The sequence below is a fragment of the Bos indicus x Bos taurus genome, chromosome 2 (genome assembly GCF_003369695.1).
Source record: "Bos indicus x Bos taurus breed Angus x Brahman F1 hybrid chromosome 2, Bos_hybrid_MaternalHap_v2.0, whole genome shotgun sequence".
Lineage (NCBI taxonomy): Eukaryota > Metazoa > Chordata > Mammalia > Artiodactyla > Bovidae > Bos > Bos indicus x Bos taurus.
This window is the reverse complement of record NC_040077.1, coordinates 103,975,578-104,002,141: the sequence shown is the minus strand read 5'-3', so window position 1 is coordinate 104,002,141 and position 26,564 is coordinate 103,975,578. Positions and strand designations below refer to the sequence as shown.

The 26,564-nt window shown below is 40.8% G+C and overlaps 1 protein-coding gene across 1 annotated transcript in view; it reads left to right on the top strand.

Moving 5' to 3' along the window:
* The window catches only part of PECR (peroxisomal trans-2-enoyl-CoA reductase), a 47,542-nt gene that overhangs the window by 15,591 nt on the left and 5,387 nt on the right, over nucleotides 1–26,564 (top strand). The window contains exons 4-6 of the mRNA XM_027566918.1: nucleotides 2,670–2,751; nucleotides 9,165–9,261; nucleotides 12,285–12,395. Coding sequence (XP_027422719.1) covers nucleotides 2,670–2,751; nucleotides 9,165–9,261; nucleotides 12,285–12,395 — 290 coding nt within the window. The remainder of the gene's footprint in view (nucleotides 1–2,669; nucleotides 2,752–9,164; nucleotides 9,262–12,284; nucleotides 12,396–26,564) is intronic.

Below are 26,564 nucleotides of genomic sequence, written 5' to 3'. Positions count from 1 at the left end.
GAATATATATGGACATGCAAAGGACTCAAAATAGCCAAAGCAATTTTACAAAAGAAGAAATACTTCTTGATTTCAAAACTGTTTATTGATTTTAAGATGAGACAGTGGCATAAGAATAGATGTATAGATCAATGAAACAGAATTGAGAATCCAGAAGTAAATCCTAATATTTATGATCAATTGATTTTCATCAGACGTGCTGAGGCAGTTCTCTGGGGAAATGAGAGTCTCATCAACAAACAGTGCCGGTAAAGTTGGATATCCACATGCAAAAGAGTCTTACCTCACATAATAAATAAAAGTTAACTGAAAGTCCAAAATTAGGATCATGGACCTAAACGCAGGAAATAAAATTATAAAACTTAGAAGCAAGTAAGGGAAAAAATCTTTATGACTTTGGGTTAGGCAGAATCCTAAGATACCCACTAAAAATACATCAATTAAATAAAAAATTGTAATTGGACTTAATCAAAATTAAACATGTTTGTGCTTCAAATGACACTAATAAGAAAATGAAAAAATAAACCACAGATTGGAAAGAACGTTTTACAAATCACATATCTAATAACAGACTTATATCCAGAATATACAAAAAGTCTTATAAAAGCAACCCAAATTTAAAAAAAGGCAAAAGATTTGAATAGATGGGTCACCAAATAAGATATACAAATGGTGAATAAGCACATGAGAAGATTCTTAACACCATTTAAGTCATTAAAAAAATGCAAATCAAAGTCTCAGTAAGATACCACACTATACCCATTAGAATGGCTTTAACCAAAAAGCCAGATAATTTTGTGGAGAAACTGGAACCCTCCTGCATTTCTGATGAGACTGTAAAATGGTGAAAACACTTTGGAAAATAGTTAAGCAGTTTCTTAAAAAGTTAAGCATAGATTTAACATGTATGTGTGTTTGTTAGTCGCTCAGTTGTGTCAGACTATTTGCGACCCCATGCACTGTAGCCCACCAGGCTCCTCTGTCAATGGAATTTTCCAGGCACGAATACTGGTTGTTACTGTTCAGTTGCTCAGTTGTGTCCAACTCTTCGAGACCTCATGGACTGCAGCACGCCAGGTTTCCCTCTCCTTCACCATCCACCAGAGCTTGCTCAAACTCATGTCCGTTGAGTCGGTGATGCCATCCACCATCTCATCCTCTGTGGTCCCCTTCTCCTCCTGCCTTCTATCTTTCCCAGCATCAGGGTCTTTTTCTAATGAGTCAGCTCTTTGCATCAGGTGGCCAAATTACTGGAGCTTCAGTTTCAGCATCAGTCCCTCCAATGAATATTCAGGATTAATTTCCTTTAGGATGGACTCGTTTGATCTCCTTGCAGTCCAAGGGACTCTCAAGAGTCTTCTCCAGTACCATGGTTCAAAACCATCAATTCTTCAGTGCCTCAATAAAAATTTTTTTAAAAAGAAAATATAAATTAGAATTTAAAAAATATCATATAAGCCGCAAGCTGGAATGGTATCAGGTAAGAGTCAAGCACTATTTAATAGGGCTTCCCTTGTGGCTCAGCTGTTAAAGAATCTGCCTGCAATGTGGGAGACCTGGGTTCCCATCCCTGGGTTCGGAAGATCCCATGGAGAAGGGAAAGGTTATCCACTCCAGTATTCTGGCCTGGGGAATTCCATGGACTGTATAGTCCATGGGGTCACAAAGAGTCGAACACAACTGAGCCACTTTCACTTTCTTTTCACTTCAATGCTCAGCCTTCTCTATGGTCCAGCTCTCACATCCATACATGACTACAGGAAAAACCATAGCTTTGACTATATGGACCTTTGTCAGCAAAGTAATGTCTCTGCTTTTTAATATGCTGTTTAGGTTTGTTATTGCTTTTCTTCCAAGGAGCAAGTGTCTTTTAATTTCATGGCTGCAGTCACCATCTGCAGTGATTTTGGAGCCCAGGAATACTGGAATGGGTAGCTATTTACTTCTCCAGGGGGTCTTCTGACCCAGGGATTGAACCAGGGTCTCCTGCATTGCAGGTAGATTTTTTACCATCTGAGCTACCAGGTCATATGCAGATTTAGCATATGACACAGCAGTTCCACTTGTCGGTAGCTCCCTACTAGAAGCAAATACATATGTCCACACAAAGACTTGTATTCATAATCATCCAAAAGTGGAAACTGTCCAGTTGTTCATCAGTTGGTGAATGGGTAAATAAAATATGGAATGTACACACGATAGAATACTATTTAGCTAAATACTAAATAGAAAGTAACATTTTTATTTTCATGTGTTACAGTATGGATGAACCTCCCCAAAACTATTCTGAGTTAAAGAAGGCAGGCACAAATGACCAAATAAATGAAATATTCAGAAAGGGCAAATCTATAGAAAGAGAATGTAGATGAACGTTTGCCTGGGGATGGGTTGGACTGCAAATGGTCACAAAGGGACTTTTTGGAGTGACAGAAATATTTGAAAACTGGACTGTGGTGATATGTATTTATTAAAAACCATTAAGTCATACACAGAAAATGGATGAATTTTATGTTATCTATATGTGCTGTCAAAGTAAATTATACCTCAATATTTTTATAAAAAAATATAAATTAGAATTTTAAAAATATCATATAAGCAGCAAGCTGGAACACGGTATCAGGGAAGAGTCAGGACACTATTTAATAGGATTGTCTTTCTGTCTCCTGCAGTTTACAACTCCTGGATGAAAGAACATGGAGGATCTATTGTCAATATCACTGTACTGACTAAAAATGGATTTCCAGGAGCTGTGTAAGCACTTACATTTTTTTCTTCCTATGTCTTTGGGTTTGTCCGTTGAGTAGCTGGGGAGTAGGTTAGAGCGGTTTTCTTAAATAGAGATTGTTAATCCCTATAATGCATTGGGACTCCAGTACTTAAAATTCCCTTTATTGAACTTTGAAACGTACTTCTAAAACATTACCATTCATATTAGGGTTACCCAATTTTCCAAGGAAATAAAAACAGTAATAGGCCCAGTTAAATAATTTTTTTTATCAGTATGTCCCAAATATCTCATGGAGCATTCTTGTTGTTTTTGTCTGTTTTGGCCACACAGTGCGCTTTCGGGTTTTTAATTCTCTCACCAGGGATAGAACCCATGCCCTCCTGCAGTGGAAGGGTGGAGTCCTAACCACTGGACTGCCAGGGAATTTCCACATGGGGCATGCTTATGCTAAAAATGATTTGTTGTCTCCTGTAAAAATTTGCATTTAACTGAATGTCTTGTATTTTATCTGGCAGTCCTAATCCAGATGTAACTAAATGTATCTGGAGACATCTTTCTGGTTAAAATGAGGAAATGAAACCAATCTATGATAATTTAGTTTTGAGCATTATGGATATACCTATCCAGATTTAAATAGAACTGCTAGTAAATTATTGTTCCATAATAGAATTTGACCTATTTGACTCTTATTCTGATTTTAATAAATTTTTATTTTGGAAACTGATTTAAAAAATTTTTTTTAACTTTTTTATTTTATATTGGTTTATAGTTGGTTAACATTTTTTTTTTAAGAAAGTAAATGAACAGCCTACTGGCGTAGTAGATTCTTTCATAATAGCTAAAAGGCTACTCAAAACAAAAAGTTGAAAAACATACCAGGAAGCTACTTGACCAAGTTTAATAGTTAAAGAGTATGATTAAAAAAAAAAATGAGTTATGCTGATTCCTTTTGTATCTTGTAAGCTCTGATTCTTTCCATTTTTTAAATTAAAATTTTATAAAAAACTTTCCAACACAGAATTTCTGTTTTTGTGGAGTAGACCTATCTTAGTATTAAATTATGCATGCTAGTTTAAACAGACAACTATATAATGTAGAAAGTCAAGTCCTCCATACTCTTTCATCCCAGAAATAACCTGTTAAGTAAGGTGGTGATCTTAATTCCTTTACAATTAGTAAGTAATTGATACGGCAATAATTTGGTACTCTGTTAATATTGTTTGCCACCATGATTTTAGCAACCATTGTTGACCCTTTTGTGAATCACTAATTACACTGGGGCTGTGAAAATGTGGGTTTTTCTGATTTCATAGTTGCTTCTGTGCTTTTTAGTTGATGGTACAGTGCTTAGTTAGTCATGTACGACTCTTTGCAACCCCATGGACTGTATCCCACCAGGCTCCTCTGTTCATGGGATTCTCTAGGCAAGAATACTGGAGTGCATTTCCTTCTCCAGGGGATCTTTCCAACTTAGGGATTGAACCTAGGTCTCCTGCATTACAGGCAGATTCTTTAGATGATACTCTTTTGTAGAAAGACTTTTATTAACATTACAACCATCACTTCTTTAATATATGTTATTATTATTATTAACTTTTTTAGTATACCACTATGAAGTCACAGACTTCTTTTCAAATTGATTATTTCAAAAACACACATTGTCTCAAATTTAATAGGAATTTGTGTTGTTTCTATATTTTGCTATTACAGATAATTCTGCAATGAATAACATTATAAATATTTCTTTCATATTTGCAGAGGTATATCTTTAGGGTGGGCTTTCCAAGTGGTGCTAGTTGTAAAGAGCCCATCTGCAGATGCAGGAGACATAAGAGATATGGGTTCCATCCTTGGGTCAGGAAGATCCCCTGGAGAAGGGCATGACAACCCACTCCAATATTCTTACCTGGAGAATCCCATGAACAGAGAAGCCTGCTGGGCTACAGTCCATAGAGTTGCAGAGAGTCGGACATGACTGAAGTGATTTAGCAACAGCAGCAGCAGCATCTTCAGGGTACATCCCCAAAGTTGGATTGCTGGGTGGAGGGTAAAGGCATCCTGTTAGGCATTTGCAAGTTTCTTTGCTTTTTGCTGTCCCATCAGCAATGAACGAGAGTGCCTGTTCCTCAGAGCCTCACGCAAAATGTGTCTTGTCAATTTCTGGACAACTCTGATGGGCAAGATATAGTATCTCAGTGGATCATCTATTCATTTGTTAAAAGGCTACCTGAGTATCTCTTGTTTGTGTGTTTGAATTGCATTGTTGTTTTCACATATGCTTCTCTGGTTCTGATCATTTCCTGACATTTTCAGTGTCATCTAAGAGTAGTCCAATTTCCACTGCAATCTATGCAAAGGAGCTTCGACTGACCGGCTGATCTTTTGGGTCATTGTCAATAATTACAAGGGCAAGAGACAGGCTTGGGATCTCTCATGGAGAGAGAATTCATGGCCCAAATACCTATCAATGAAGGAATGAATAAACAAGTTACGGTTTAGCTATATAATGTATTCCTCAGAAATGAAAAGTGAACTATTGATTCATGCAGCAATGTGGATAAATCCGAAAATAATATTCTGAGTGAAAGAAGCCAGATGGAAAAGATCATGTATGTATGATTTCATTTATATGTTTTAAGTTTTAGAAGGATTTAAAAGTTTTGTTAGTGCTAGATTCACTGAGAGTTGGATGTTATTCTACCTCCTATTCATAAATTATAGGAAGGAAATGAAGCAGTGTGATAGCCTTTCAGGTGGCTTATCACTCATAATCTCCTCCTGCACAGATTGGTAGACATTTTAAATCACATCTGATACAGAAGTAAGGCCTTAGTATTTCAGAAACTGTTCTCGGTGAAAGAATGGCTATGAAGCTTGTTATTCAGATGGTGAAATGAAATCTCACAGAACTTGTAGTCCAGATAAATGCCCTTCCCTTCCTTCTCTCTGGGCTTTTGCTTTAAAAGAAGAGTGGCTGGAACAAAGCCCATATAGCACAGTCACCAACCTGCAGCTGAATTGTCCGCCATCTGTTCTGTTTTGATGGGGGTCACTTTCCCTTCCTGGAAAGGGTGTTTTTATAAACCCTGTGGTCCATTCAGGTGTCTCACCTACCTGGAACTCCCAGCAATGCCAGCCAGAATCAAATCCTTCAGAACACAGGACTGCTGGTGATATTGCCAAAATCTTACTTTCCTATGCCCATTGAAGCTGAAGAAAAAAATACAGAGAGTTTAGAGGAACTAGAAAGGTGGCTTTAATCCTCACCCAGTGGAGGGGTGAACACAGTAGGCTTGTGCCTCAAGAGCTGTGCCCCCACCTTCCTAGAGGAATCTGGAGGATTATATAGATGAGGGCTAGCAGTCAGGGATTGGAGATGAGGAATAAAGGTATAAGGATCTTGTATTCTTCTTCCTCTTGCACTGATTCAAAAACAGTCATAGGTTGGTTCAGATAGCCCAATAATTGGGTCTGGCAGTCCAGTAGCCTGGTGGTTGGATCCATTGTCTTTTATGAACTGTACTCCGGCCCTCTTTCTATAATGCAAAAGAGAAAAATCACAAGGGGTGGTTTGCCAAGAGACTTCTGTACAGGTGGCACCAAATTCAGGATGTAATTAGCACAGAGTTAAAGGACAGTAGGTGTAGAATGTAGTCCATGCACAGTTAGGGGGCAGAACAGGTTAGGAACAGTTAAAGTAAAAACGAGGAATAACCGGATCTGCTCACTGTTCTCTCCATCTTCTTTGTTCTCAGGAAAGGAAAGAAAAACTCACTTTTTCTTTGCCCCCCTTTTCACTGCAACACTGGATAAGCAGTAAATCTCTCTGGATAAACTCTCTGCTTTTTCTTCACAAATGTTACCTTTTTTTTTTTTTTTTCAATCCCCAGAAACAAACAGATTAGGATGTGCTGTTTCAAAGATCCAGAGTAACTTTCAATTTCTGTGTAATTTTCTTCAGTGCCAAATACTGCAGAGGCAGGGCATATCCTTTCTTCCTTATGGAACAAACAGAGAGCTGGGGGCTTCAGGTTGTCATACCTGTCGTAGGTGGTCTCACCATCCAGCAGCAGTTTCCCTTCTGACATCACACTCTTCTCTGCCAGCCTCTTCAGTAGATCTTTGAGTGTGGAGATGTAGTCTGAAGATGCTATTGTGGTTGCACTGAGTCTGTATTAAATGTCCTTCTCTTCATCAGCTAACCTTGAGAGAACTATGCAGGGGAGGAAAAATAATTTTCCCTGTGCCCTTGTGAGCTCTTAGCTGAGACTCCTGTAATAAAAGACAGATGAGCAAGAGAAAAACAAAAAGAAGTTGATTCACATGTGTACCTCATGTATACATGGGAGATACCCAGGGAAAAATAAGTGACTGCCTGTTGGGGCTTTGAATTTAGGATTAAACACTGTCTTAGTAGGGAATGGGCTTCCCTGATCTTTCAGTTGGTAAAGAATCCACCTGTAATGCAGGAGACCCTGGTTCGATTCCTGAGTCGGGAAGATCCACTGGAGAAGGGAGAGGCTACCCACTCCAGTATTCTTGGGCTTCCTTCATGGCTCAGCTGGTAAAGAATCTGTCTGCAATACGGAGACCTGGGTTCAGTCCCTTGGTTGGGAAGAGCCCCTGGAGAAGGGAAAGGCTACCCACTCCAGTATTCTGGCCTAAAGAATTCCATGGACTGTATAGTCCATGGGGTTGCCAAGAATCAGACATGACTGACTTTCATTTTCACTTAATAGGGAATGGGGAGAGGGGTTATAGGCCTCTTGGGGTGGGGAGTAGATGATCTTTAGGAAAGATGGATGGGCCTTTTGAAGAATAGATGGGAGATATGATAGTCGGTGACGATGTTTGTTCGGATGTGGCGTTGACCTCTAGTCTCCCACCCGTGACAACAGTCAGCCTCCCCTGGTTGAAGAGACTCCCGGGGAGGGGATTTATGACACTCAGTTCCATTTGGCCAATAAGGGGAGTTCAGAGAAAGCCTCTCTCTGAGAAAGCCTATCTCTGCATCTGCTGTTTTTCAAGGGACCCCAGCTGAAAATGATCGCTCCACCAGGGCAGCAGCATACTTCGGGGGGCGTATTCCGCCACCCTTCAACCGCCTCTTGCTCACATTCTGCAGACTGCTTCCCATGCTGAAATTCAGAAAGTACTTTCTGTCTCTGGTCTTCCACCTGCTTCTCTCTCTCGAGAGGCGTGTGGGGGGTTGAGGGCTGTTCGAGAGTCTGGACTTCATGTGGTGGCCCTGGTGGTCAGGGGATGAGGACAAGGGGAGAAGCACCTCTAGGTCCTCCTCACAGAAGAGGGCCCAGACTTGACTGTGCGTCCTGCAGACGCTCATCTGTTCTGTTCTCGCCTCTTGCTTCCGGTAGTGTAAAGCAACGCATTAACCCTGTGACCCTGCCCAGCTGGGAGGTACTCCAGAAGGGCCCCTCCTAGCATTGGTGTCAAGCAAGGAAACCCGTCGTGTGAATCCCCCCGGGATGGGTGGATGTAGTGTGACACAGGTGTTCGCTGCATTTGATGATGATGAGGTTGCTCAGGTAACTCTGGCAGATGGGAGCAGTTGGCTTCTGCCTGGAGTCCTGCTAGGGCTCTGCAGCCGACACTGGGGTGGGAGTGGGCTTTCATCAGGAAATTGGGGCTCTAGAGGTAATCTCTAGTGAGGAGTGGTTACATGCTTGGAAATTCTAAACCATGGTATGTCTCTACCTTTTGCACCATATGGGTGCAGACCAAAATATTTTGAACCTCTTCCCTGGAAATATCTTAACATTTATTTAAATTTTGGTATGTCTAGAAGTTCTTTTGATATTATTTCTAGCCTGACATATGAATTTCATATACCTTATTACCTAAAATTGATTTAAAGAATAACCACACTTGTAACCCTCCAAATTACCAATTTACTTATTTTCTTTCATAATTAAAAGTTCCCAAAATATTCCTGTTTTGCACATGGTGATTTGGGGGGAACTTGTGTGGGCCTTGGGGCTTCCCAGGTGGCGCAATGGTAAAATCCACCTGCCAGCGCAGGAGATGCAAGAGACGCAGGTTCATTCCCTGGGTTGGGATGATCCCCTGGAGTAGGAAATGGCAACCCACTCCAGTAGTGTTGCCTGGAAAATTCCCTGGACAGAGGAGCCTGGAGGGCTACAGTCCATGGGATCTCAAAAGAGTTGCATATGACGGAACATGCATGCAAACAGGAAGATGTGGGCCTTGACTTATGTGAGATTTGTTTGACGAGCAGATAGCTATGGTTTCACTTTAATATTGAAGGACCTGGTTCTTTTTTATGGCTCAGACAGGGACTCATAATAAGAATCTTCTTGCGGGACTCTGACAGGTCACTGGTAAACCTATCAGTTTAGGTAATATGAGACATGGTCAATAGAAGCTGATGGTGATGTTTGTATTTTGTCTTTTAAAGGCATAGCGGAGCTGCCAGAGAAGGTGTTTACAACCTCACCAAGTCCTTAGCTTTGGAATGGGCCAGCAGTGGAGTAAGGATCAATAGTGTTGCCCCCGTACGTAAATGTTCAATATGAAAGCTCTTGACAAATTGTGCTTTTCTGATTTCATTTGTGTTGTTCATAGAGGTATTTGTTAATATGCATGTGTACTAGAAAAGATTGGCTTTTAAAAATAGATAAAATCAGAAAGAAGTATGCTTTGATTTACAACCAGATTGTCAAGAAGGTTAAATTAAGTCAGAGATTCTCAATCCTGGCTGTATACGAGAATTATCTGTGAAATAGTTACAAAATAGTGATATATAAGCTTGAAATGCTGGGCTGGATGAAGCACAAGCTAGAATCAAGATTGCTGGGAGAAAAATCAATAACTTCAGATGTGCAGATGACACCACCCTTATGGCAGAAAGTGAAGAAAAACTAGAGAGCCTCTTGATGAAAGTGAAAGAGGACAGTGAAAAAGTTCACTTAAAACTCAACGTTCAGAAAACTAAGATCATGGCATCCGGTTCCATTACTTCATGGCAAACAGATGGGGAAACAATGGAAACAATGGCAGACTTTATTTTGGGGGGCTCCAAAATCACTGCAATGGTGACTGCAGCCATGAAATTAAAAGACACTTACTCCTTGGAAGGAAAGTTATGACCAACCTAGACAGCATATTGAAAAGCAGAGACATTACTTTGCCAACAAAGGTCCATCTAGTCAAGGCTATGGTTTTTCCAGTGGTCATGTATGGACGTGAGAGTTGGACTACAAAGAAAACTGAACGCCGAAGAATTGATGCTTTTGAACTGTGGTGTTGGAGAAGACTCTTGAGAGTCCCTTGGACTGCAAGGAGATCTAACCAGTCCATCCTAAAGGAGATCAGTCCTGGGTGTTCATTGGAGGGACTGATGTTGAAGCTGAAACTCCAGTACTTTGGCCACCTGATGTGAAGAGCTGACTCATTGGAAAAGACCCTGATGCTGGGAAAAATTGAAGGCGGGAGGAGAAGGGCACAACAGAGGATGAGATGGTTGGATGGCATCACCGACTCAATTGACATGAATTTGAGTAAACTCCAGGAGTTGGTGATGGACAGGGAGGCCTGGCGTGTTGCAGTCCATGGGGTTGCAAACGGTCAGACACGACTGAGCGACTGAACTGAACTGAACCCAACTATGGAAACCAGGTATTGGTGTTTTTAAAAGCTGGTTCACTTTCTCAGTGAAGGAAATTCAGATTCAGTGAAGGTTGAGAATCACTGCTTTAAGGAATGAATTTTCCTAGATTATCTTGTTGTTTCTTGGTATGTCATTAATTCTTTATTAGGAGAGAGAGAAACTTCAAGTCAAAGTTCTAGGAAGGGATTTCCAGTTGAAGGTCAACTGAAAGTCAAGGGAAAACTTCTCTGAAACATAATGTAAACAATAGGGGAAAAAATTACCATATGTTCAGCTTCAGAAACTGTCACATTATGTTGGGCTTCCCTGATAGTTCAGTTGGTAAAGAATCCACCTGCAACGTGGAAGACCTGGGTTCGATTCCTGGGTTGGGAAGATCCCCTGGAGAAGAGAAAGGCTACCCACTCCAGTATTCTGGCCTGGAGAATTGCATGGACTGTATAGTCCATCGGGTCACAAAGAGTCAGACGTGACTGAGCGACTTTCACGTTCATAAGACATAACCTATGCAATGAAGATCCTGCATTCTGTAGCTAAGACACAACGCAGTCAAAATAAATGAATAGGTTTTTTCTTTTAAAGACAGAACTTTAAGCTTCCTTGGTCCTTTTATGTCGACCACATAATCCAAGAGGGATAATAAATGAGACTTTGCACATATCCTGCAAAACTCAGCTCAAATTCACTTCTCTGTGATGATTCCTGGTCATTGCTAAGAGAGTCATCATCCCCTAGTCTGGGGGTATTACCTGTGGATCTATTAATATCTATATAGTTACAGATAATATATATATATGTAGATAATATCTATAGATATTGTTATCTGTGCTACTCAGTGGAAACTAAAGCATGAGCTGACTTTTGGATGTTAGAGAGATCTTATCTTTAACAAATGCAGGTTCCTAGCCAGAAGCTTCACATCCTTTTAATCCTTTGGGGTTGACATTACCTTTTCTACCTATTCTTAAATATTTATAGGACAGATTGGATAGATTTCCATTCTGAATGTTGATTTTTTGGAATGTTGGTCTCCACATACGCATTTCTGGACAACCTTTAATGATGTGTTGATGCTGTAACCATAATACTAAAGTCACATTTGTCCTCTAGAGATGTTTTGGGGTTTAATGTCTAAAGCTTAATACCTCTGGAAGATTCCATCCTCTTTAAATGAAAGCCTGAGAAGTTGTTTAATCAGAAACCAGTATATCACCCCAGTATTGTTTGGAGTAATTAATACTGCCAAGTTTCTTCCTCACATTCTCATCCCTCCTGTCTTCTCCTCTCCTTCGAATAATCTGTTGTAGTTATGAGCCAATAACAAGAAGCTTTATCCTGTGTTAAACAGCTTTTGAGTAATTTTTTTTTTATAAACCATTGAAAGCTACTAAAAGTTGAATAAAATAATTCTTAAACAAAATTTTAATTTATTTATATTGGATTCAAATTTTTTGTTTGTGATTTCTTTCCAGATAAAAAGCCATGAAAATATTGTATTTTCTAAGTCCTACTTAACCATAGGCCAGTTTTCCATCGTAAAACATAGAAGCCTTAGTGGAAGACAAAATAGACTATCCTGTTCCATTGTCCCCAGTTAAGGGCTTCTCTGATATACTCATATGATTATGCTTTCAGAAGCCAAGTCTTTTATGAAAACATCCCGAGCTTGGCTGGTTATTAGGGGAGGGGACGTCACAAAATGAGCATTCAGATTATCCTTTTTTAGTAGAGGTTGACTGTATTTCTTTGACCATATTGAGAAAAATTAACATTACAAATGTGAACTTAAACCGCTATTAAACTTAAACCACTTAATTGTTAGTGTTGGATGACAGACTGCCTTGTTGTCTTTCCAATTAAAATTTAATTTTATGTACTTTGTTTTTTCCTGTTTTATTTTAAACATAGGGAACCATTTATTCCGAGACTGCTTTTAGCAACTATGATTATTTGACAAAAGACCTGCTTAACAAGTACATTCAAAAGATCCCAGCTAAAAGATTTGGATTTCCTGAGGAGGTAATGTGTATTTCTAACATTGATGAATTACTTTGTTTTATACTTTGGAGATTTGTAACATTTTAGTGTCCTTTTCACATAGTCTGATTGGTTAATAGAGAAGATTGCTCCCATGCCCTCAAACTATGTTCCCTGTGCTTTCTGGCTGCCAGGAATACTGCGCTCGTGGTGCCTTGAATACTCACAGCAGTATTTATTCAGAAATGAATGCAGTGTCGGTTAAGAGCAGCATGTTTTTATTGTTTCATTGCACTTTTCAGCTCTTTTCAGTTGTTTTATAGTACACAGAATCTCAGATATGCAGATGACACCACCCTTATGGCAGAAAGTGAAGAGGAACTAAAAGTCTCTTGATGAAAGTGAAAGAGGAGAGTGAAAAAGTTGGCTTAAAGCTCAGCATTCAGAAAACGAAGATCATGGCATCTGGTCCCATCATTTCATGGGAAATAGATGGGGAAACAGTGTCAGACTTTCTTTTTTGGGCTCCAGAATCACTGCAGATGGTGACTGTAGCCATGAAATTAAAAGATGCTTACTCCTTGGAAGGAAAGTTATGACCAACCTAGATAGCATATTCAAAAGCAGAGATATTACTTTGCCAACAAAGGTCCGTCTAGTCAAGGCTATGGTTTTTCCAGTAGTCATGTATAAATGTGAGAGTTGGACTGTAAAGAAAGCTAAGTGCTGAAGAACTGATGCTTTTGAACTGTGGTGTTGGAGAAGACTCTTGAGAGTCCCTTGGACTGCAAGGAGATCCAACCAGTCCATCCTAAAGGGGATCAGTCCTGAGTATTCATTGGAAGGACTGATGTTGAAGCTGAAACTCCAATACTTTGGCCACCTGATGTGAAGAGCTGACTCATTTGAAAAGACCCTGATGCTGGGGGGGATTGAAGGTGGGAGGAGAAGGGGACCACAGAGGATGAGATGGCTGGATGGCATCACCGACTCAATGGACGTGAGTTTGGATAAACTCAGGGAGTTGGTGATGGACAGGGAGGCCTGGCGTGCTGTGGTCCATGGGGTCACAAAGAGTCGGACAAGAGTGAGTGACTGAACTGAACACAGAATCTAAGCAAGTCAGACAATTATGACAAAATGAAGTTCCGTACCTGATTTCTGTAAGGTGACCAGTTTTAAGTCTGTAAAAATCAACAGCTTTCTTAAATGCCAGCAAGATCAGTCTTAAAATGTAATTTTTTAAAAAAGAGATATATTTCACAATAATAAGAATAAAAACTAAAAGAACCCAAAGTGAACTTAACTCTAAACGAAAAAAAGTTTATTACTGAAGAACAGAAAAAAAAAAGACCAAAATAAATAGAGACATGCCATATTCCTCAATGGAGAGACTCAATTTTACTAAAATGAAATTTCCCTAAATCACACATACACATTTAATATATCTTTGGAATTAATACATTGATTCTAAAGTTTTCCCTAGAAAAATATTTATGCCAAAATGCCCAAAAGGTTTTGAATAAGAATAATGAGGGGATTTGACCTTCCTGCTGTCAAAACATACTGTAGGGCTTCCCTGGTGGCTCAGTGGTAAAGAATCTGTCTGCCAACACGGGAGACACGTATTCGATCTCTAGTCCGGGATAATCCCACATGCTACAAGTAGTTAAACCCATGTACCACAACTGCTGAGTCTGTGCTCTAGAGCCCAGGAGCCACAACTACTGAAGCCCATATGCCTTGTGCTCTGTGCTCTGCAACAAGAGAAGTCACTGCAGTGAGAAGCCTGCTCACCATAGCTGGAGGGTGGCCCCTGTTTGCCACAACTAGAGAAAAACCCACACAGCAGTGAAGACCCAGCATGGCCAAAAAGAAATAAAATTATTTAACCACCCCCTCAAAACGCATACTATAAAGCTACAGTTGTTTCCTACATTTGGGGCTGGTACTGGAAGAGATTAAAAGTGGTGGGATAGAATGGACTGTCATATCAGTACTGTACACACACACACAGTTTATAGGATAAAAGTAACATTTCAAATCTACAAGGAAAGAGTATTCAGCAAAAGTCTTACAGCAGTTGGCTGTTTATTTAAAAATAAATTAGACTCACCCATCTCATATCACATACCAAATAATTTTCAGATATATTAAAAAGCTAAATATAAAAGCAATGCCATAGAACTCTAAGAGAAAAATGTGTTCTAATTCCTAGAGCTAGCTTTCATTATCAGTTTGATGTATATCTTTCCAGAAATTTACTGTGTATGCTTAAAGATATTTCTATTTACTGACCTTTTTTTTTTTTTTTAGAAAAATGGGATTCTATTGTATGTTTTTCTGCAACTTGCTATGGCTGTAGCATTAGACCCTGTTGCTGCACATTGAGATTTTATTAATTTTTTTATATTGTAATAATTCTGCAGTGAACATTCTTGACTATAGTCATGAACTCTTATGTGGAGGGTAGCTTTCTAGAAGTAGAATTCCTGAACTAAAATAGACTTGCATATTAAATTTTAGAAGATACTGTTAAATCCAACATTTGATGAGCTATTTTGAGCAAGGTGCCAGATTTTTATTCGGAAAACTGAGAGTGATTTTGAAAGAATTTTAATCAAGGGATTTATCTGATTAAGCTTTTATTTTGGAGAGAACCCTCCTTATGTTTTCTGAACAATTATATATTGTCTATATGCTGTGCTGTGCTTAGTCATTCGGTCGTGTTCAACTCTGAGACCCCATGGACTATAGCCCACCAGGATCCTGTGTCCATAGTCTATAGTTACTGTATTAAAATTTGACATTGAGAAATTCAAGAAATATTTATGAATTCATTTAAAATAATCTTAATAAAATCATGGATGTTAGAGTTGGACCATAAAGAAGGCTGAGTGCCAAAGAATTGATACTTTTGAACTGTGGTGTTGGAGAAGACTCTTGAGAGTCCCTTGGGCTGCAAGATCAACCAGTCCATCCTAAAGGAAATCAATCCCGAATATTCGTTGGAGGGATTGATGCTGAAGCTGAAGCTCCAGTACTTTGGCCACCTGATGCGAAGAGCCAACTCATTAGAAAAGACCCTGATTCTGGGAAAGATTGAAGGTGGGAGGAGAAGGGGATGACAGAAGATGAGATGGTTGGATGGCATTACCGACTCAATTGATGTAAGTTTGAGCAAGCTCTGAAAAATGGTGAAGGACAGGGAAGCCTGACATGCTCCAGTCCATGGGGTTCCAAAGAGTTGGATACGACTGAGCAGTTGAACAACAAATAAAGGCATTTAATACTATAATATTTTTAATGAAAAATAGCTGCATTTTAAAATACAAAAATGAACAATTTTTGCTTTGTTTTACATGTTTTACACAGTTCTTTAATGTATGGCTTAATAGAAAACAGCTGGACTCTCACATCTGCTTCTGCTTTCAGTCTGTTACAATATGTTGTTTTGGTAAAGCATGCAAAGAAAATCTGGCTTCATGCCAGTTAAAAGGAGGAGTATTTTAGCAGTCTTTTTGAGTAACGGTGGACATTCTTCTTTAATATTCAACAAGTGACAGTTTCTTTTTTTTTCCTATTGCTCTGTATTTTATGTATTAAATCACCTGCCCCATTACAATGTATTGGTACATACATGGCGCTTCCAAGGTGGCACTAGCGGTAAAGAACCTCCCTGCCAATGCAGGAGACATAAGAGATGCAGGTTCTATCCCTGGGTCAGGAAGATCCCCTGGAGGAGGGCATGGCAACCCACTCTAGTATCCTTGCCTGGAAAATCCCATGGACAGAGTTTTCTGGTGAACTACATATAGTCCATAGGGTCACCAAGAGTCCAACACGACTTAGCACACACAGTACACACTTGATGTTTGTACTGACGATACATTCTGTATATACTCATATCATTTTCTTCATGCGTGAGGACAAAGTATAACTATTACATAATTAAATCGTTTACTTCATGCATGAGTACAAAGTATGACTGTTACATAATTACGTAGAACAAAATGTTATTTGTACAAACTGCATTAAGTCATATCAACTCTAGTCTCCATACTTATCACAACCAATGACTTTCCTTAATCCCAAGTTTTGAGAAACCCACAGCTCATCCATAAACATGCCTCTTTTCTTGCTTTGGGCCCATAGCTTGTGGTGGGTTCTAGACCTGAACTGTATCTGACATCTAGTTCTTACTTTTAAAAATATTTCTGTTTACTGACATTTTTACAAAAATGATATTCTACTGTATGTTCTTTTCTGCAACTTGCTAAGGATGTAGCATAGTATATTTAATTAGACCCTGTTGTTGCACATTGGGATTTTATGTGTATTTTTATATAAATATATCTTTATGTTTCATAAATATAAATTTGTATTTCATAAAATCTCCCAGTTTTTCCTCACTAAACAAGACATCTTGTTGGACTAACGACTGATCAGCTCATGTGCATACATAACTATGGTGTCATACATTTGAATTTTTAAAAATCTGTGGGCAACTCTGGCCATCTGAGGTCTTAGCACAGTCAAACAGGTAGTTTAGCCTATACAGAGTATTGTTTTCCAGGGTCAACAACCGTAAGGTATAAGTCAGTGCTTAAAATGCATAAGAAAATTGACCTCAAAGTATAAAAATATTTAATATCCAATCTTAACAAATGGCAGTTTCTTAAAGATTAATTGCAATGTGGAATCTGAAGCCATTCAGTGAACTTCTGTATTCCATTATTAAAATTCCTTAGTATTCCTTGCACTTTTACTGAGTCTTTCATGCATAGATGATTTTGTAACATCAGACATTGGTCTTTTGGAAAATATTGATTCACTGAGTTATAGACATCTTCTGAATGTTGATACACAGTTCATGGTACAATACCAGATTCACATTTATGAATGTCACCACTGATCTCTTCCAAAAACTCTTTGGGTATTGGGAAACTGTCAAGGTCATGGTGACATGTATTGATGCAACTTTTCCAAAGTTCTAGTTTTCACTTGAAAGCTCAAATCTTGTCATTGACAACAAATGCTGTCAGTTGTTTCAGCTGCCTGGAGTGGCGCTCTCACTTGGTTCATTTTTGGAAGAATGTCTGCCAGATACCCAAGTGTGAATAATGTAGTTTGTTAGTCATTCTCTCAAGCAGAAAACAAACCGAAAAAATGTTCTGTGAAAAAAATGATTAGTTTGGTTTGCAGCTCAAGGACATGTTCTTTTCCTCGAAACAGGCTTTATACTTCTATATATAGCACAAGAGCTGAAGGTGTAATTCCCACTTCATCACACAGGATATTAAAAAGATGTGTACCCAGTAGTCAAGATTAATATGATTAATAATTTTAGTGCTCATCAAGGACATTTGAAAGTGAAGCAGACTCTCCCCGCCCACTCCCAGGAGTACTTGCTGGTGAAAAATATTGTGACTGTTAGTACGATGCTTCATGTTTGTTTTCCTGCCATGACTTGTGCTGAGGGTCCAGGCATTTTTCCCATCATTACTTTGGCACCATTAGTACAAATGTCAACACAGTGAAAAAGACAGATAAGGACTCAGTATTGTCATAGAACAGTTGTGACTTCACAGATCCCCTGGAAAGATCTTAGGTATGCCCAGAGTTTTGCCGACCATACTGTGACTAATTGGGAAGGTGAGATGATGGGTTGCAATAAGTTGCAGGATAAGGAGAGAGTTTCAGTCTCTGTCTCATAGGGTCCTAGCATTTCCAGGTCAAGTTTTCAAGATCCTCTGGTGGCCCCAGCTAATCACTAATGTCACTTTTGGGGCTGAGCTTTGACAATAGGCTATTGGTGGAACTGTTCAGAACTGCTTATCAATGAGTTGTCTTCTTTTAAGTAATAGTTATTGGGATTGAGTTACGAGGGTCAATGTAGCTGTAGTTTTAAAAGGAACTGCCGGAGCTCCTACGATGTCCCTCCACATCTCTTGGAGACAGAATACAGCACTTGGCAGACCCCTCAAATGGCTTGTACTTGTACTTTCTACTAATTTTACAAATTAGGAAACCAAGAGCCAGTGATGTTCAGTAATTTGCCTGAAGCCATACATTAGTCATGGGGGCCTCCCAGGTGGTCTAGGGGTCAAGAATCCATCTACCAGTGCAGGAGATGCAAGAGACAAGGTGAAAGGTTGTTGAATCACACGAATACACTACACCGGGATTCTTGGCCCCCGGAGGAGAAGAATTCAATCCGGGGCCAGAGACGAGGCTTGATCGCTCGGAGCTTTTGTAATAAAGTTTTACTAAAGTATAAAGGAGATAGAGAAAGCTTCTGACATAGGCATCAGAAGGGGGTAGAAAGAGTACCCGCTTGCTAGTGTTGACAATGAAGTTATATACTCTCTAATGAATCCAAAGAATGTCTGGAGGTTGTAAAGACCTCATCAGACCTACTCCCATAATTTACATTTTAAGATAACAGAATTAGCCAGAAGGTTTAATCCAAAGACTGTCCTTAATCCAGAGACTGTCCTCAGGCAGGATACATTATTGTTATATAATCCTAAGGAATGTGGAGAAAGAAAAAAAGTTTGTCCTTTCTTCCTCCTTGAGAATTCCAGACCCCTCTCTCCTTGGGGACCCCTAGATTTCCTATCAACCTGCCTAGGAAATGACTCTCTCATTCCCCCCTTTTCTTTTAGGAGAATTATGTTGCCTAGGGAAAAGGGGCGTCGTTCTCGTTCCATAACTGCTTCCGAGCTGACAAGGGGCATTGTCCCTAAATTGGTGAGGCAACATATTCTCCTAATCCTCATATTGAGGATATCTGATCCAGGGGCCCCAAATAGTAGCTGGAGGAAGCTACAGCAGTAGCAGGAGTTTGAGCAACCATTTGTAACTTAAAAGCTTTCATGCGGCTAGAAACAAACCCAGTTATACAATTACAGATGCAGGGAGCAAACAGCAAAAACAAAACAATCAGAATCAAAATTAAAAGTCACATTATGTCCATAGTTAAAGTACAAAGTTGCACCAGTCCATTTTAGGGTTGGTAGATGTCATCAGATGAAGAAGAGGCATCGCATGTGATTGTTGTCGAAGGTATTCACAGACTTGGAGAAAGTCTTTTTCTTGAAGTGGGGATGTCCACCACAGGAAGCCTTCCACTGACGAAGAGGGGAGCTCTCCGCAGACCCAGCAGTTAGACCGATTGTGGAATGCAGCATAAGAGTGAGCCCAGGACAGGAGGACATTGTCTTGAGGATCCAACGGCAGACTCAGGATATTTGGAGTCAGCAGAAGTAGACTCACATAGATTATCAGGCCCATCTGCTGCCCTTTGCTTAATTCTAGAGCTCAGGTCAGGGCCACAAGCTCCGCTAACTGAGCACTGGTTCCCTGGGGGAGAGATTTTGCTTCCAAAACCTGTTCAGCAGTCACCATGGCGTAACCTGCTTTACGGTTTCCATCCTGAACAAAAGAACTGCCATCTGTAAATATTTCCATGTCAGGATTGTCTAATGGGGTATCCTTTATATCCTCCCAAGCTGCATAGTTCAAAGTTAGGAATTGAGAACAATCGTGATCAGGTGTTTCATTTTCCTTCTCAGGAAAGTGCCAGGATTTAAATTTCCACAAACTTTAAGCTTAGCTTCTGGTCCTTCTAACAACAATGACTGATACTTAAGAAGCCTACTGTCTGTCATCCAAATATTAACCTTAGAATTTAAGATTCCACTCACATCATGAGAAATCAGTACAGTAAGGTTTCATCCATTAATTATTTTTAAAGCTTCAGGTGCTAATAAAGCCGCTGCCCCAATTACTCTTAGGCAGTGGGGCCACCCACGTGAAACTACATCTAATTCTCTGCTTAGATAAGCAATAGGTTGCTGGTGAGGCCCTCGGGGTTGTGTCAAAACTCGCAATGCCACACCTTTTCTTTCAATGACAAACAAATTAAATTCTGACCCTGTGGGCAAGCTCAGAGCTGGAGCTTGCAGGAGAGCAGTCTGAAGAACCTTAAAAGCCTTTTGAGTTTCTGGAGACCAAACCAGTTTGTCGGTTTGGGCCTGCTGAGTTTCAGCTATAAGTTTGTATAAAGGCCGAGCAAGTTCCCCGTAACCCGGAATCCAAATGTGACAGTAACCTGTGATTCCCAAAAATCCTCTCAATGTCTTAAAGTCATAGGTAGGGGGTGATTTAGTATAGGTTTAATTCTCTCAGGGCCTATGGCCCTAGTCCCTTCTGATATGATTAGGCCCAGATATCTAACCGATTGTTGACAAAGCTGAGCCTTTTCTCTTGATGCCTTGTAACCACAGCCTGCCAGAAAGTTTAAGAAATCTTCTGAGGCTCGCGAACAAGCTTCCTCTGTCTCAGCACAGAGCAAAATATCATCTACATATTGTAACACCACTGCTTCAGAGCTATTAAAATTTTGTAGATCCCGTGACAAACTTTGTCCGAATAAGTGAGGACTGTCACGAAATCCCTGGGGCAAAACTGTCCAGGTTAACTGAGAAGCTGGCTGCATAGGGTCTTCAAAGGCAAATAGGAATTGACTTTCTTCCGCCAAAGGCACTGAATAGAAGGCATCCTTTAAATCAATTACTGAGAAATATTTGGCTGGTTCAGGAATTTCAGACAATAGAGTATAAGGATTAGGCACCACGGGGTGTAAAGGAACTACAGCCTCATTTATTATTCGTAAATCTTGAACTAGTCTCCATTTACCATTCGATTTCTTTATACCCAAAATAGGAGTGTTGCAAGGACTGTTACAGGGAATTAATAGTCCCTGCTCCTTTAAATTTTCGATGATGGGTTTTAACCCTTCCTTAACTTCAGGTTTCAGTAGATACTGCTTCTTATGTGGAAATATGTGTGGGTATTTGAGCTTAACAACTATAGGAATAGCATTTTGTGCTCGACCCACAGATTTTCCATCAGCCCATAGGACCTTGCTCAGTATATCCCTTCCCAAAAGGGGTGAGGGAGATTCTGGCACGATCAGAAACTCTGTTAAAACAGCACAGAATCCCAGTTGCAAGATAAAGAATAACTGAAATAATACCTTTTGGCTCGTCCAGACAGTCCCATTACGGAAGCGGATCGGGAAGAAAGTGGGCCACGGGCTTCAGTAAGCACAGAATAAGTTGCCCCAGTATCTAAAAGGAAATCGACGGATTGGCCCCCCACAACTATTAATACCCGGGGTTCCTCAGGTGTAATTAGGATGGGAGCTTGTGTGGGGACCCCCGGGCACCTTCAGTCCTGATTGTCTTGAGAGTCCGACCCCGGAGACCTACGCCTCTGGGGGCAGTCTCTCTTCCAGTGTGGTCCTTTGCAGACCGGACAGGGAGCAGGGGACGGCTTAGATGCCTGAGGGCAATCTCGCTTGAGGTGCCCCTCCTTTCCACAGTAGTAGCAAGCCCATCCCTTTTCACCTGGGCCCCTCTGGGCATTTTTCTCAGGCTGTTTAAGAACGTTTTTCATAGCCATGGCGAAGGCTTCCGCCTTTTCCTTTGTCTTTTTTTGCCTTTCTTTCTTTTCCTCATATTCCCTACCATAATAGACTGTCTGAGCCAGTTGTAACAGAGTATCTAAAGACTAATTTGGTCCATACGCCTGTTTTAATAGTTTATGGCGGATATCTGGAGCCGACTGAGTGAGAAATCTATCCTTTAAGATCACTTTTCCCTCTTCACTTTCGGGATCAATCTTAGTGAATCTGCGAAGGCCTTCTCTCAGTCTATCTAGGAATTTACCAGGAGCTTCTTTCTCCTCCTGTTCTATATCTGCCAATTTGCCATAGTTTAAAGGCTTAGAACGCGCCTGCCTAAGTCCCTCAAGAATACATCTAACAAAATGACTCTGATCCCATCTTCCTTTAGCTGTGTTGTAGTCCCAGTCTGGTTCTATAGTTGGGACCGCCTGATTCTCAGTGGGGAGGGCCACTATCTCGTTCTCCCTCTTCCCTACTGATTCATTACCAAGCCACTCATCTCCATAAGCAACCGCTTTTCCCAAAACTCGAGTCTTTGACTCAGGAGTCAGCGTTTGTCCCAAGATATACATCACATCCTTCCAAGTGAGGTCATAAAGCAGAGTAACACCTTTAAAGGCTCTAATATATTTTTCTGGGTCCTCTAAATAGTCTCTCAGATCCTCCTTGATTCTTTGTATTTCTTAATAAGAGAAAGGCTTATTAACTCTCACAGACTATTTCTCCCGGTGGGTGTTTCATAAAGAGGCAACAGCTTGTGTGGCTGTTCCTCAGTCTCTCTGGCTGCTCTGCGCATATGATCCCAGGGATAGATTGGAGAAACCTGTTTTTCCTCTTCTCTTTGTCTCCTGTCCTCCATCTCATCTCTTACTTCGATGGTCTGAGTTTCTACTGAAACCAGAGTAGTCTGAGGTCGTACTGAGACAGGAGTTGTTTGGACCTCCATGTGGGCAGTTTGAATCCCAGTTTGGAGTCCCCGGTACGGGGGCAAAGTAAGAGGACAGGAGGGAGCTGAAGATTTCACGCCCAAATCTATACCCTTAGGACATAAGTCTGGCATATTTCGCAGAGAGAAAAAGGGCAACACATATGCTACTTCTACCCATTTCCCTTGTTCCTTACAGAACCGGTCTAATTGTAGAACAGTATTATACTTAAGAGACCCTCCAACTGGCCACCGTTCGCCATCCTCCAATGGATACCGTGGCCATGCAGTATCACATAGGAAGACCAGGTGTGTCTTTTTTTAAGCCCTGGGGATCAAATCTATCCCAGTTTTTCAGGATACAGTTCAAAGGAATGAGGCTGGAATTGTTAGCTCCCATCTGTAAGAGAGAAAAAAAGCGACCAAGGCCATTTTTCTACCGGAGGCGTCCCTCCCTGCTCTAGATGGGGGTGTAGACAGACGTTACACTAAAAGCTTTTCCTTCCTGGTCGGACTTAGTCTGTCCCTTACCGACGCAGGCGCCGTACTCGTCCCTCCCGGTTCTACCACCGAGATGGGGTGGGGATGTACCAGGGGTAGACTTGATAGCATCCCTACTTGACGTCCAGCTCTTCACCCTTAACCTTGTTTGCCTCTGATGTCACCCGGGGTGAATCAGAGTAACCTTCCGGAATGCCTCCCAAGCTAAGACCGCTGTAGGAAACATTCGTCACCTGAGTGCCTGTGCACGACCCTGAGTATTTCCTGACTACAATAAGACCGACATGAACATAAAACTGAGATGGTCTTTCCAAGCATCACCACACCAGTATAACAGCCTCCTCTGATCCACTAAGAGCCGGTGTTACCAAAGAAAAAAAACCATCGCAGTCCCAATCTGAGTAATCTTTAACCTCAGAGATGTTCTGGGAGCTAGAGCTCCATCTAGCTTACGAACTTTCGATTCCTAGCGAGGCTAGACACTTTCTTGACTACCAATCCAAGTTTGGGACCTAAGCCACAGTACACAGTAACAGTATAGATCACAAGTCCCTTGAAAGTCTATGATCTGATAGATTAGGTTAGTACTTCTAATTCCCAAGGAGTTATGAAATGGTCAAAGAGACCGAAAAGTTTGACCGAGAAAGGAGAGTTCGGTCCACACGCTTTGCCCATTTCTGGTCGGTTCCCGAAGGAGACATTGGGTGCCTCTTGGCATTGGCAGGTCGGTATAACGCCCCGACAGGTTTCTGCCATAAGCTGTATGAGATCACCGTGGAACCGCAGAGCAGGGCCCCTTACTTGCTTCACGCAGGGCATGCCATTCATTCACACAAGCACACGGTAGAGTTAGTAAAGCACGGCAGAAAACGTGTTCGCTAAGAGAACAAAGAACTAAAGCTCCAAGCTTCCTTACCTTGTCCTGAAGGATCCCGGACGAGCCCCCAAGATGAAAGGTTGTTGTTGAATCATGCAAATACACTGGGATTCTTGGCCCCCGGAGGAGAAGAATTCAATCCGGGGCCAGAGACGAGGCTTGATCGCTCAGAGCTTTTGTGTAATAAAGTTTTATTAAAGTATAAAGGAGATAGAGAAAGCTTCTGACATAGGCATCAGAAGGGGGTAGAAAGAGTACCCGCTTGCTAGTGTTAACAATGAAGTTATATACTCTCCAGTGAATCCAAAGAATGTCTGGAGGTTGTAAAGACCTCATCAGACCTACTCCCATACTTTACATTTTAAGATAACACTGTCCTCAGGCAAGATACATCCTTGTAAAGACCAGGTCTACTCCCATAATTAACACTTTAAGATAACAGAAGGTTGAATCCAAAGACTGTCCTTAGGCAGGATACATTATTGTTATATAATCCTAAGGAATGTGGAGAAAGAAAAAAAGTTTGTCCTTCCTCCTTGAGAATTCCAGACCCCTCTCTCCTTGGGGACCCCTAGATTTCCTATCAACCTGCCTAGGAAATGACTCTCTCAAAGGGTTCGTGTCTTTTTTGAGTTAGGCAACAGAAAATCTCTTTATTTGAAGGGGAGAGATGCAAAAAGATTCCTTCACTCTGTAAACACTTAATAAGTAGTTACTTTATTGTAAACACTGTCAAAGGATGAGGCCACCACTCGATATTTGAAACAGAACTCAGCACCAAAGCACAGTTATTCCTGGTCAGGCACAGTCTCTCGGAGTAGACTATTGAGTTTTCTTTTTTCCCTTGGGGGAAGTTTGGTTTTAGAGATTTGCAGACTTTGAGTGAGAGTTGTTTGGCTGACACTCAGAAAGGGACTTATTGGCATGAGTCTTCCTGACTGGCTAACTTACAGGGTCAAGGAACTTTCACGGATTGGTTGAGTAACAAAACAGTGTTCACAGGGTGAGTTGTCATTGATTGATTACACAGGGGAAAGCTAGTTCTGACTGTTACTTGTTCCCAGGCCCCATCAGCCCTTTCCCAGGAATGTGGGAACTTTTAAATCATTAATTCCACACCAACTCTGTCCAATAGAACTGTGGTAATAGTCACATATGTAATCTTAAACTTTGTAATAGCCACATTAAGAAAAGTTTTAAAAAGTGAAATTAGTTTAAAAAATAAATCTTATTTAACTTAGTATACCTAAAACATTATCATTTTAACAATTACTAATGAGACTATTTTACATTTTTCTTTTCCAAGAAGAAAAAGACTTCTGAATCTGGTGTGTGATTTTATACTTATAGTGCCTCTCAATTCAGATTCAGTTCAGTTCAGTTCAGTCGCTCACTTATGTCCGACTCTTTGTGACCCCATGAATCATAGCACGCCAGGCCTCTGTCCATCACCAACTCCCGGAGTTCACTCAGACTCATGTCCATGGAGTCAGTGATGCCATCCAGCCATCTCATCCTCTGTCGTCCCCTTCTCCTCCTGCCCCCAATCCCTCCCAGCATCAGAGTCTTTTCCAATGAGTCCAGTCTTCGCATGAGGTGGCCAAAGTACTGGAGTTTCAGCTTCAGCATCATTCCCTCCAAATATATCCCAGGGCTAATCTCTTTCATAATGGACTGGTTGGATCTCTTTACAGTCCAAGGGACTCTCCAACATCACAGTTCAAAAGCATCAATTCTTCGGCGCTCAGCCTTCTTCACAGTCCAACTCTCACATCCATACATGACCACTGGAAAAACCATAGCCTTGACTAGACGGACCTTTGTTGGCAAGGTAATGTCTCTGCTTTTGAATATGCTATCTAGGTTGGTCATAACTTTCCTTCCAAGGAGTAAGCGTCTTTTAATTTCATGGCTGCAGTCACCATCTGCAGTGGTTTTGGAGCCCCCCAAAATAAAGTCTGACACTGTTTCCACTGTTTCCCCATCTATTTCCCGTGAAGTGATGGGACCAGATGCCATGATCTTCGTTTTCTGAATGTTGAGCTTTAAGCCAACTTTTTCACTCTCCTCTTTCACTTTCAAGAGGCTTTTTAGTTCCTCTTCACTTTCTGCCATAAGGGTGGTGTCATCTGCATATCTGAGGTTATTGATGTTTCTCCCGGCAACCTTGATTCCAGCTTGTGCTTCTTCCAGTCCAGCGTTTCTCATGATGTACTCTGCATATAAGTTAAATAAGCAGGGTGACAATATACAGCCTTGACGTACTCCTTTTCCTATTTGGAACCAGTCTGTTGTTCCATGTCCAGTTCTGTTGCTTCCTGACCTGCATATAGGTTTCTCAAGAGGCTGGTCAGGTGGTCTGGTATTCCCATCTCTTGAAGAATTTTCCACAGTTTATTGTGATCCACTCAAAGGCTTTGGCATAGTCAATAA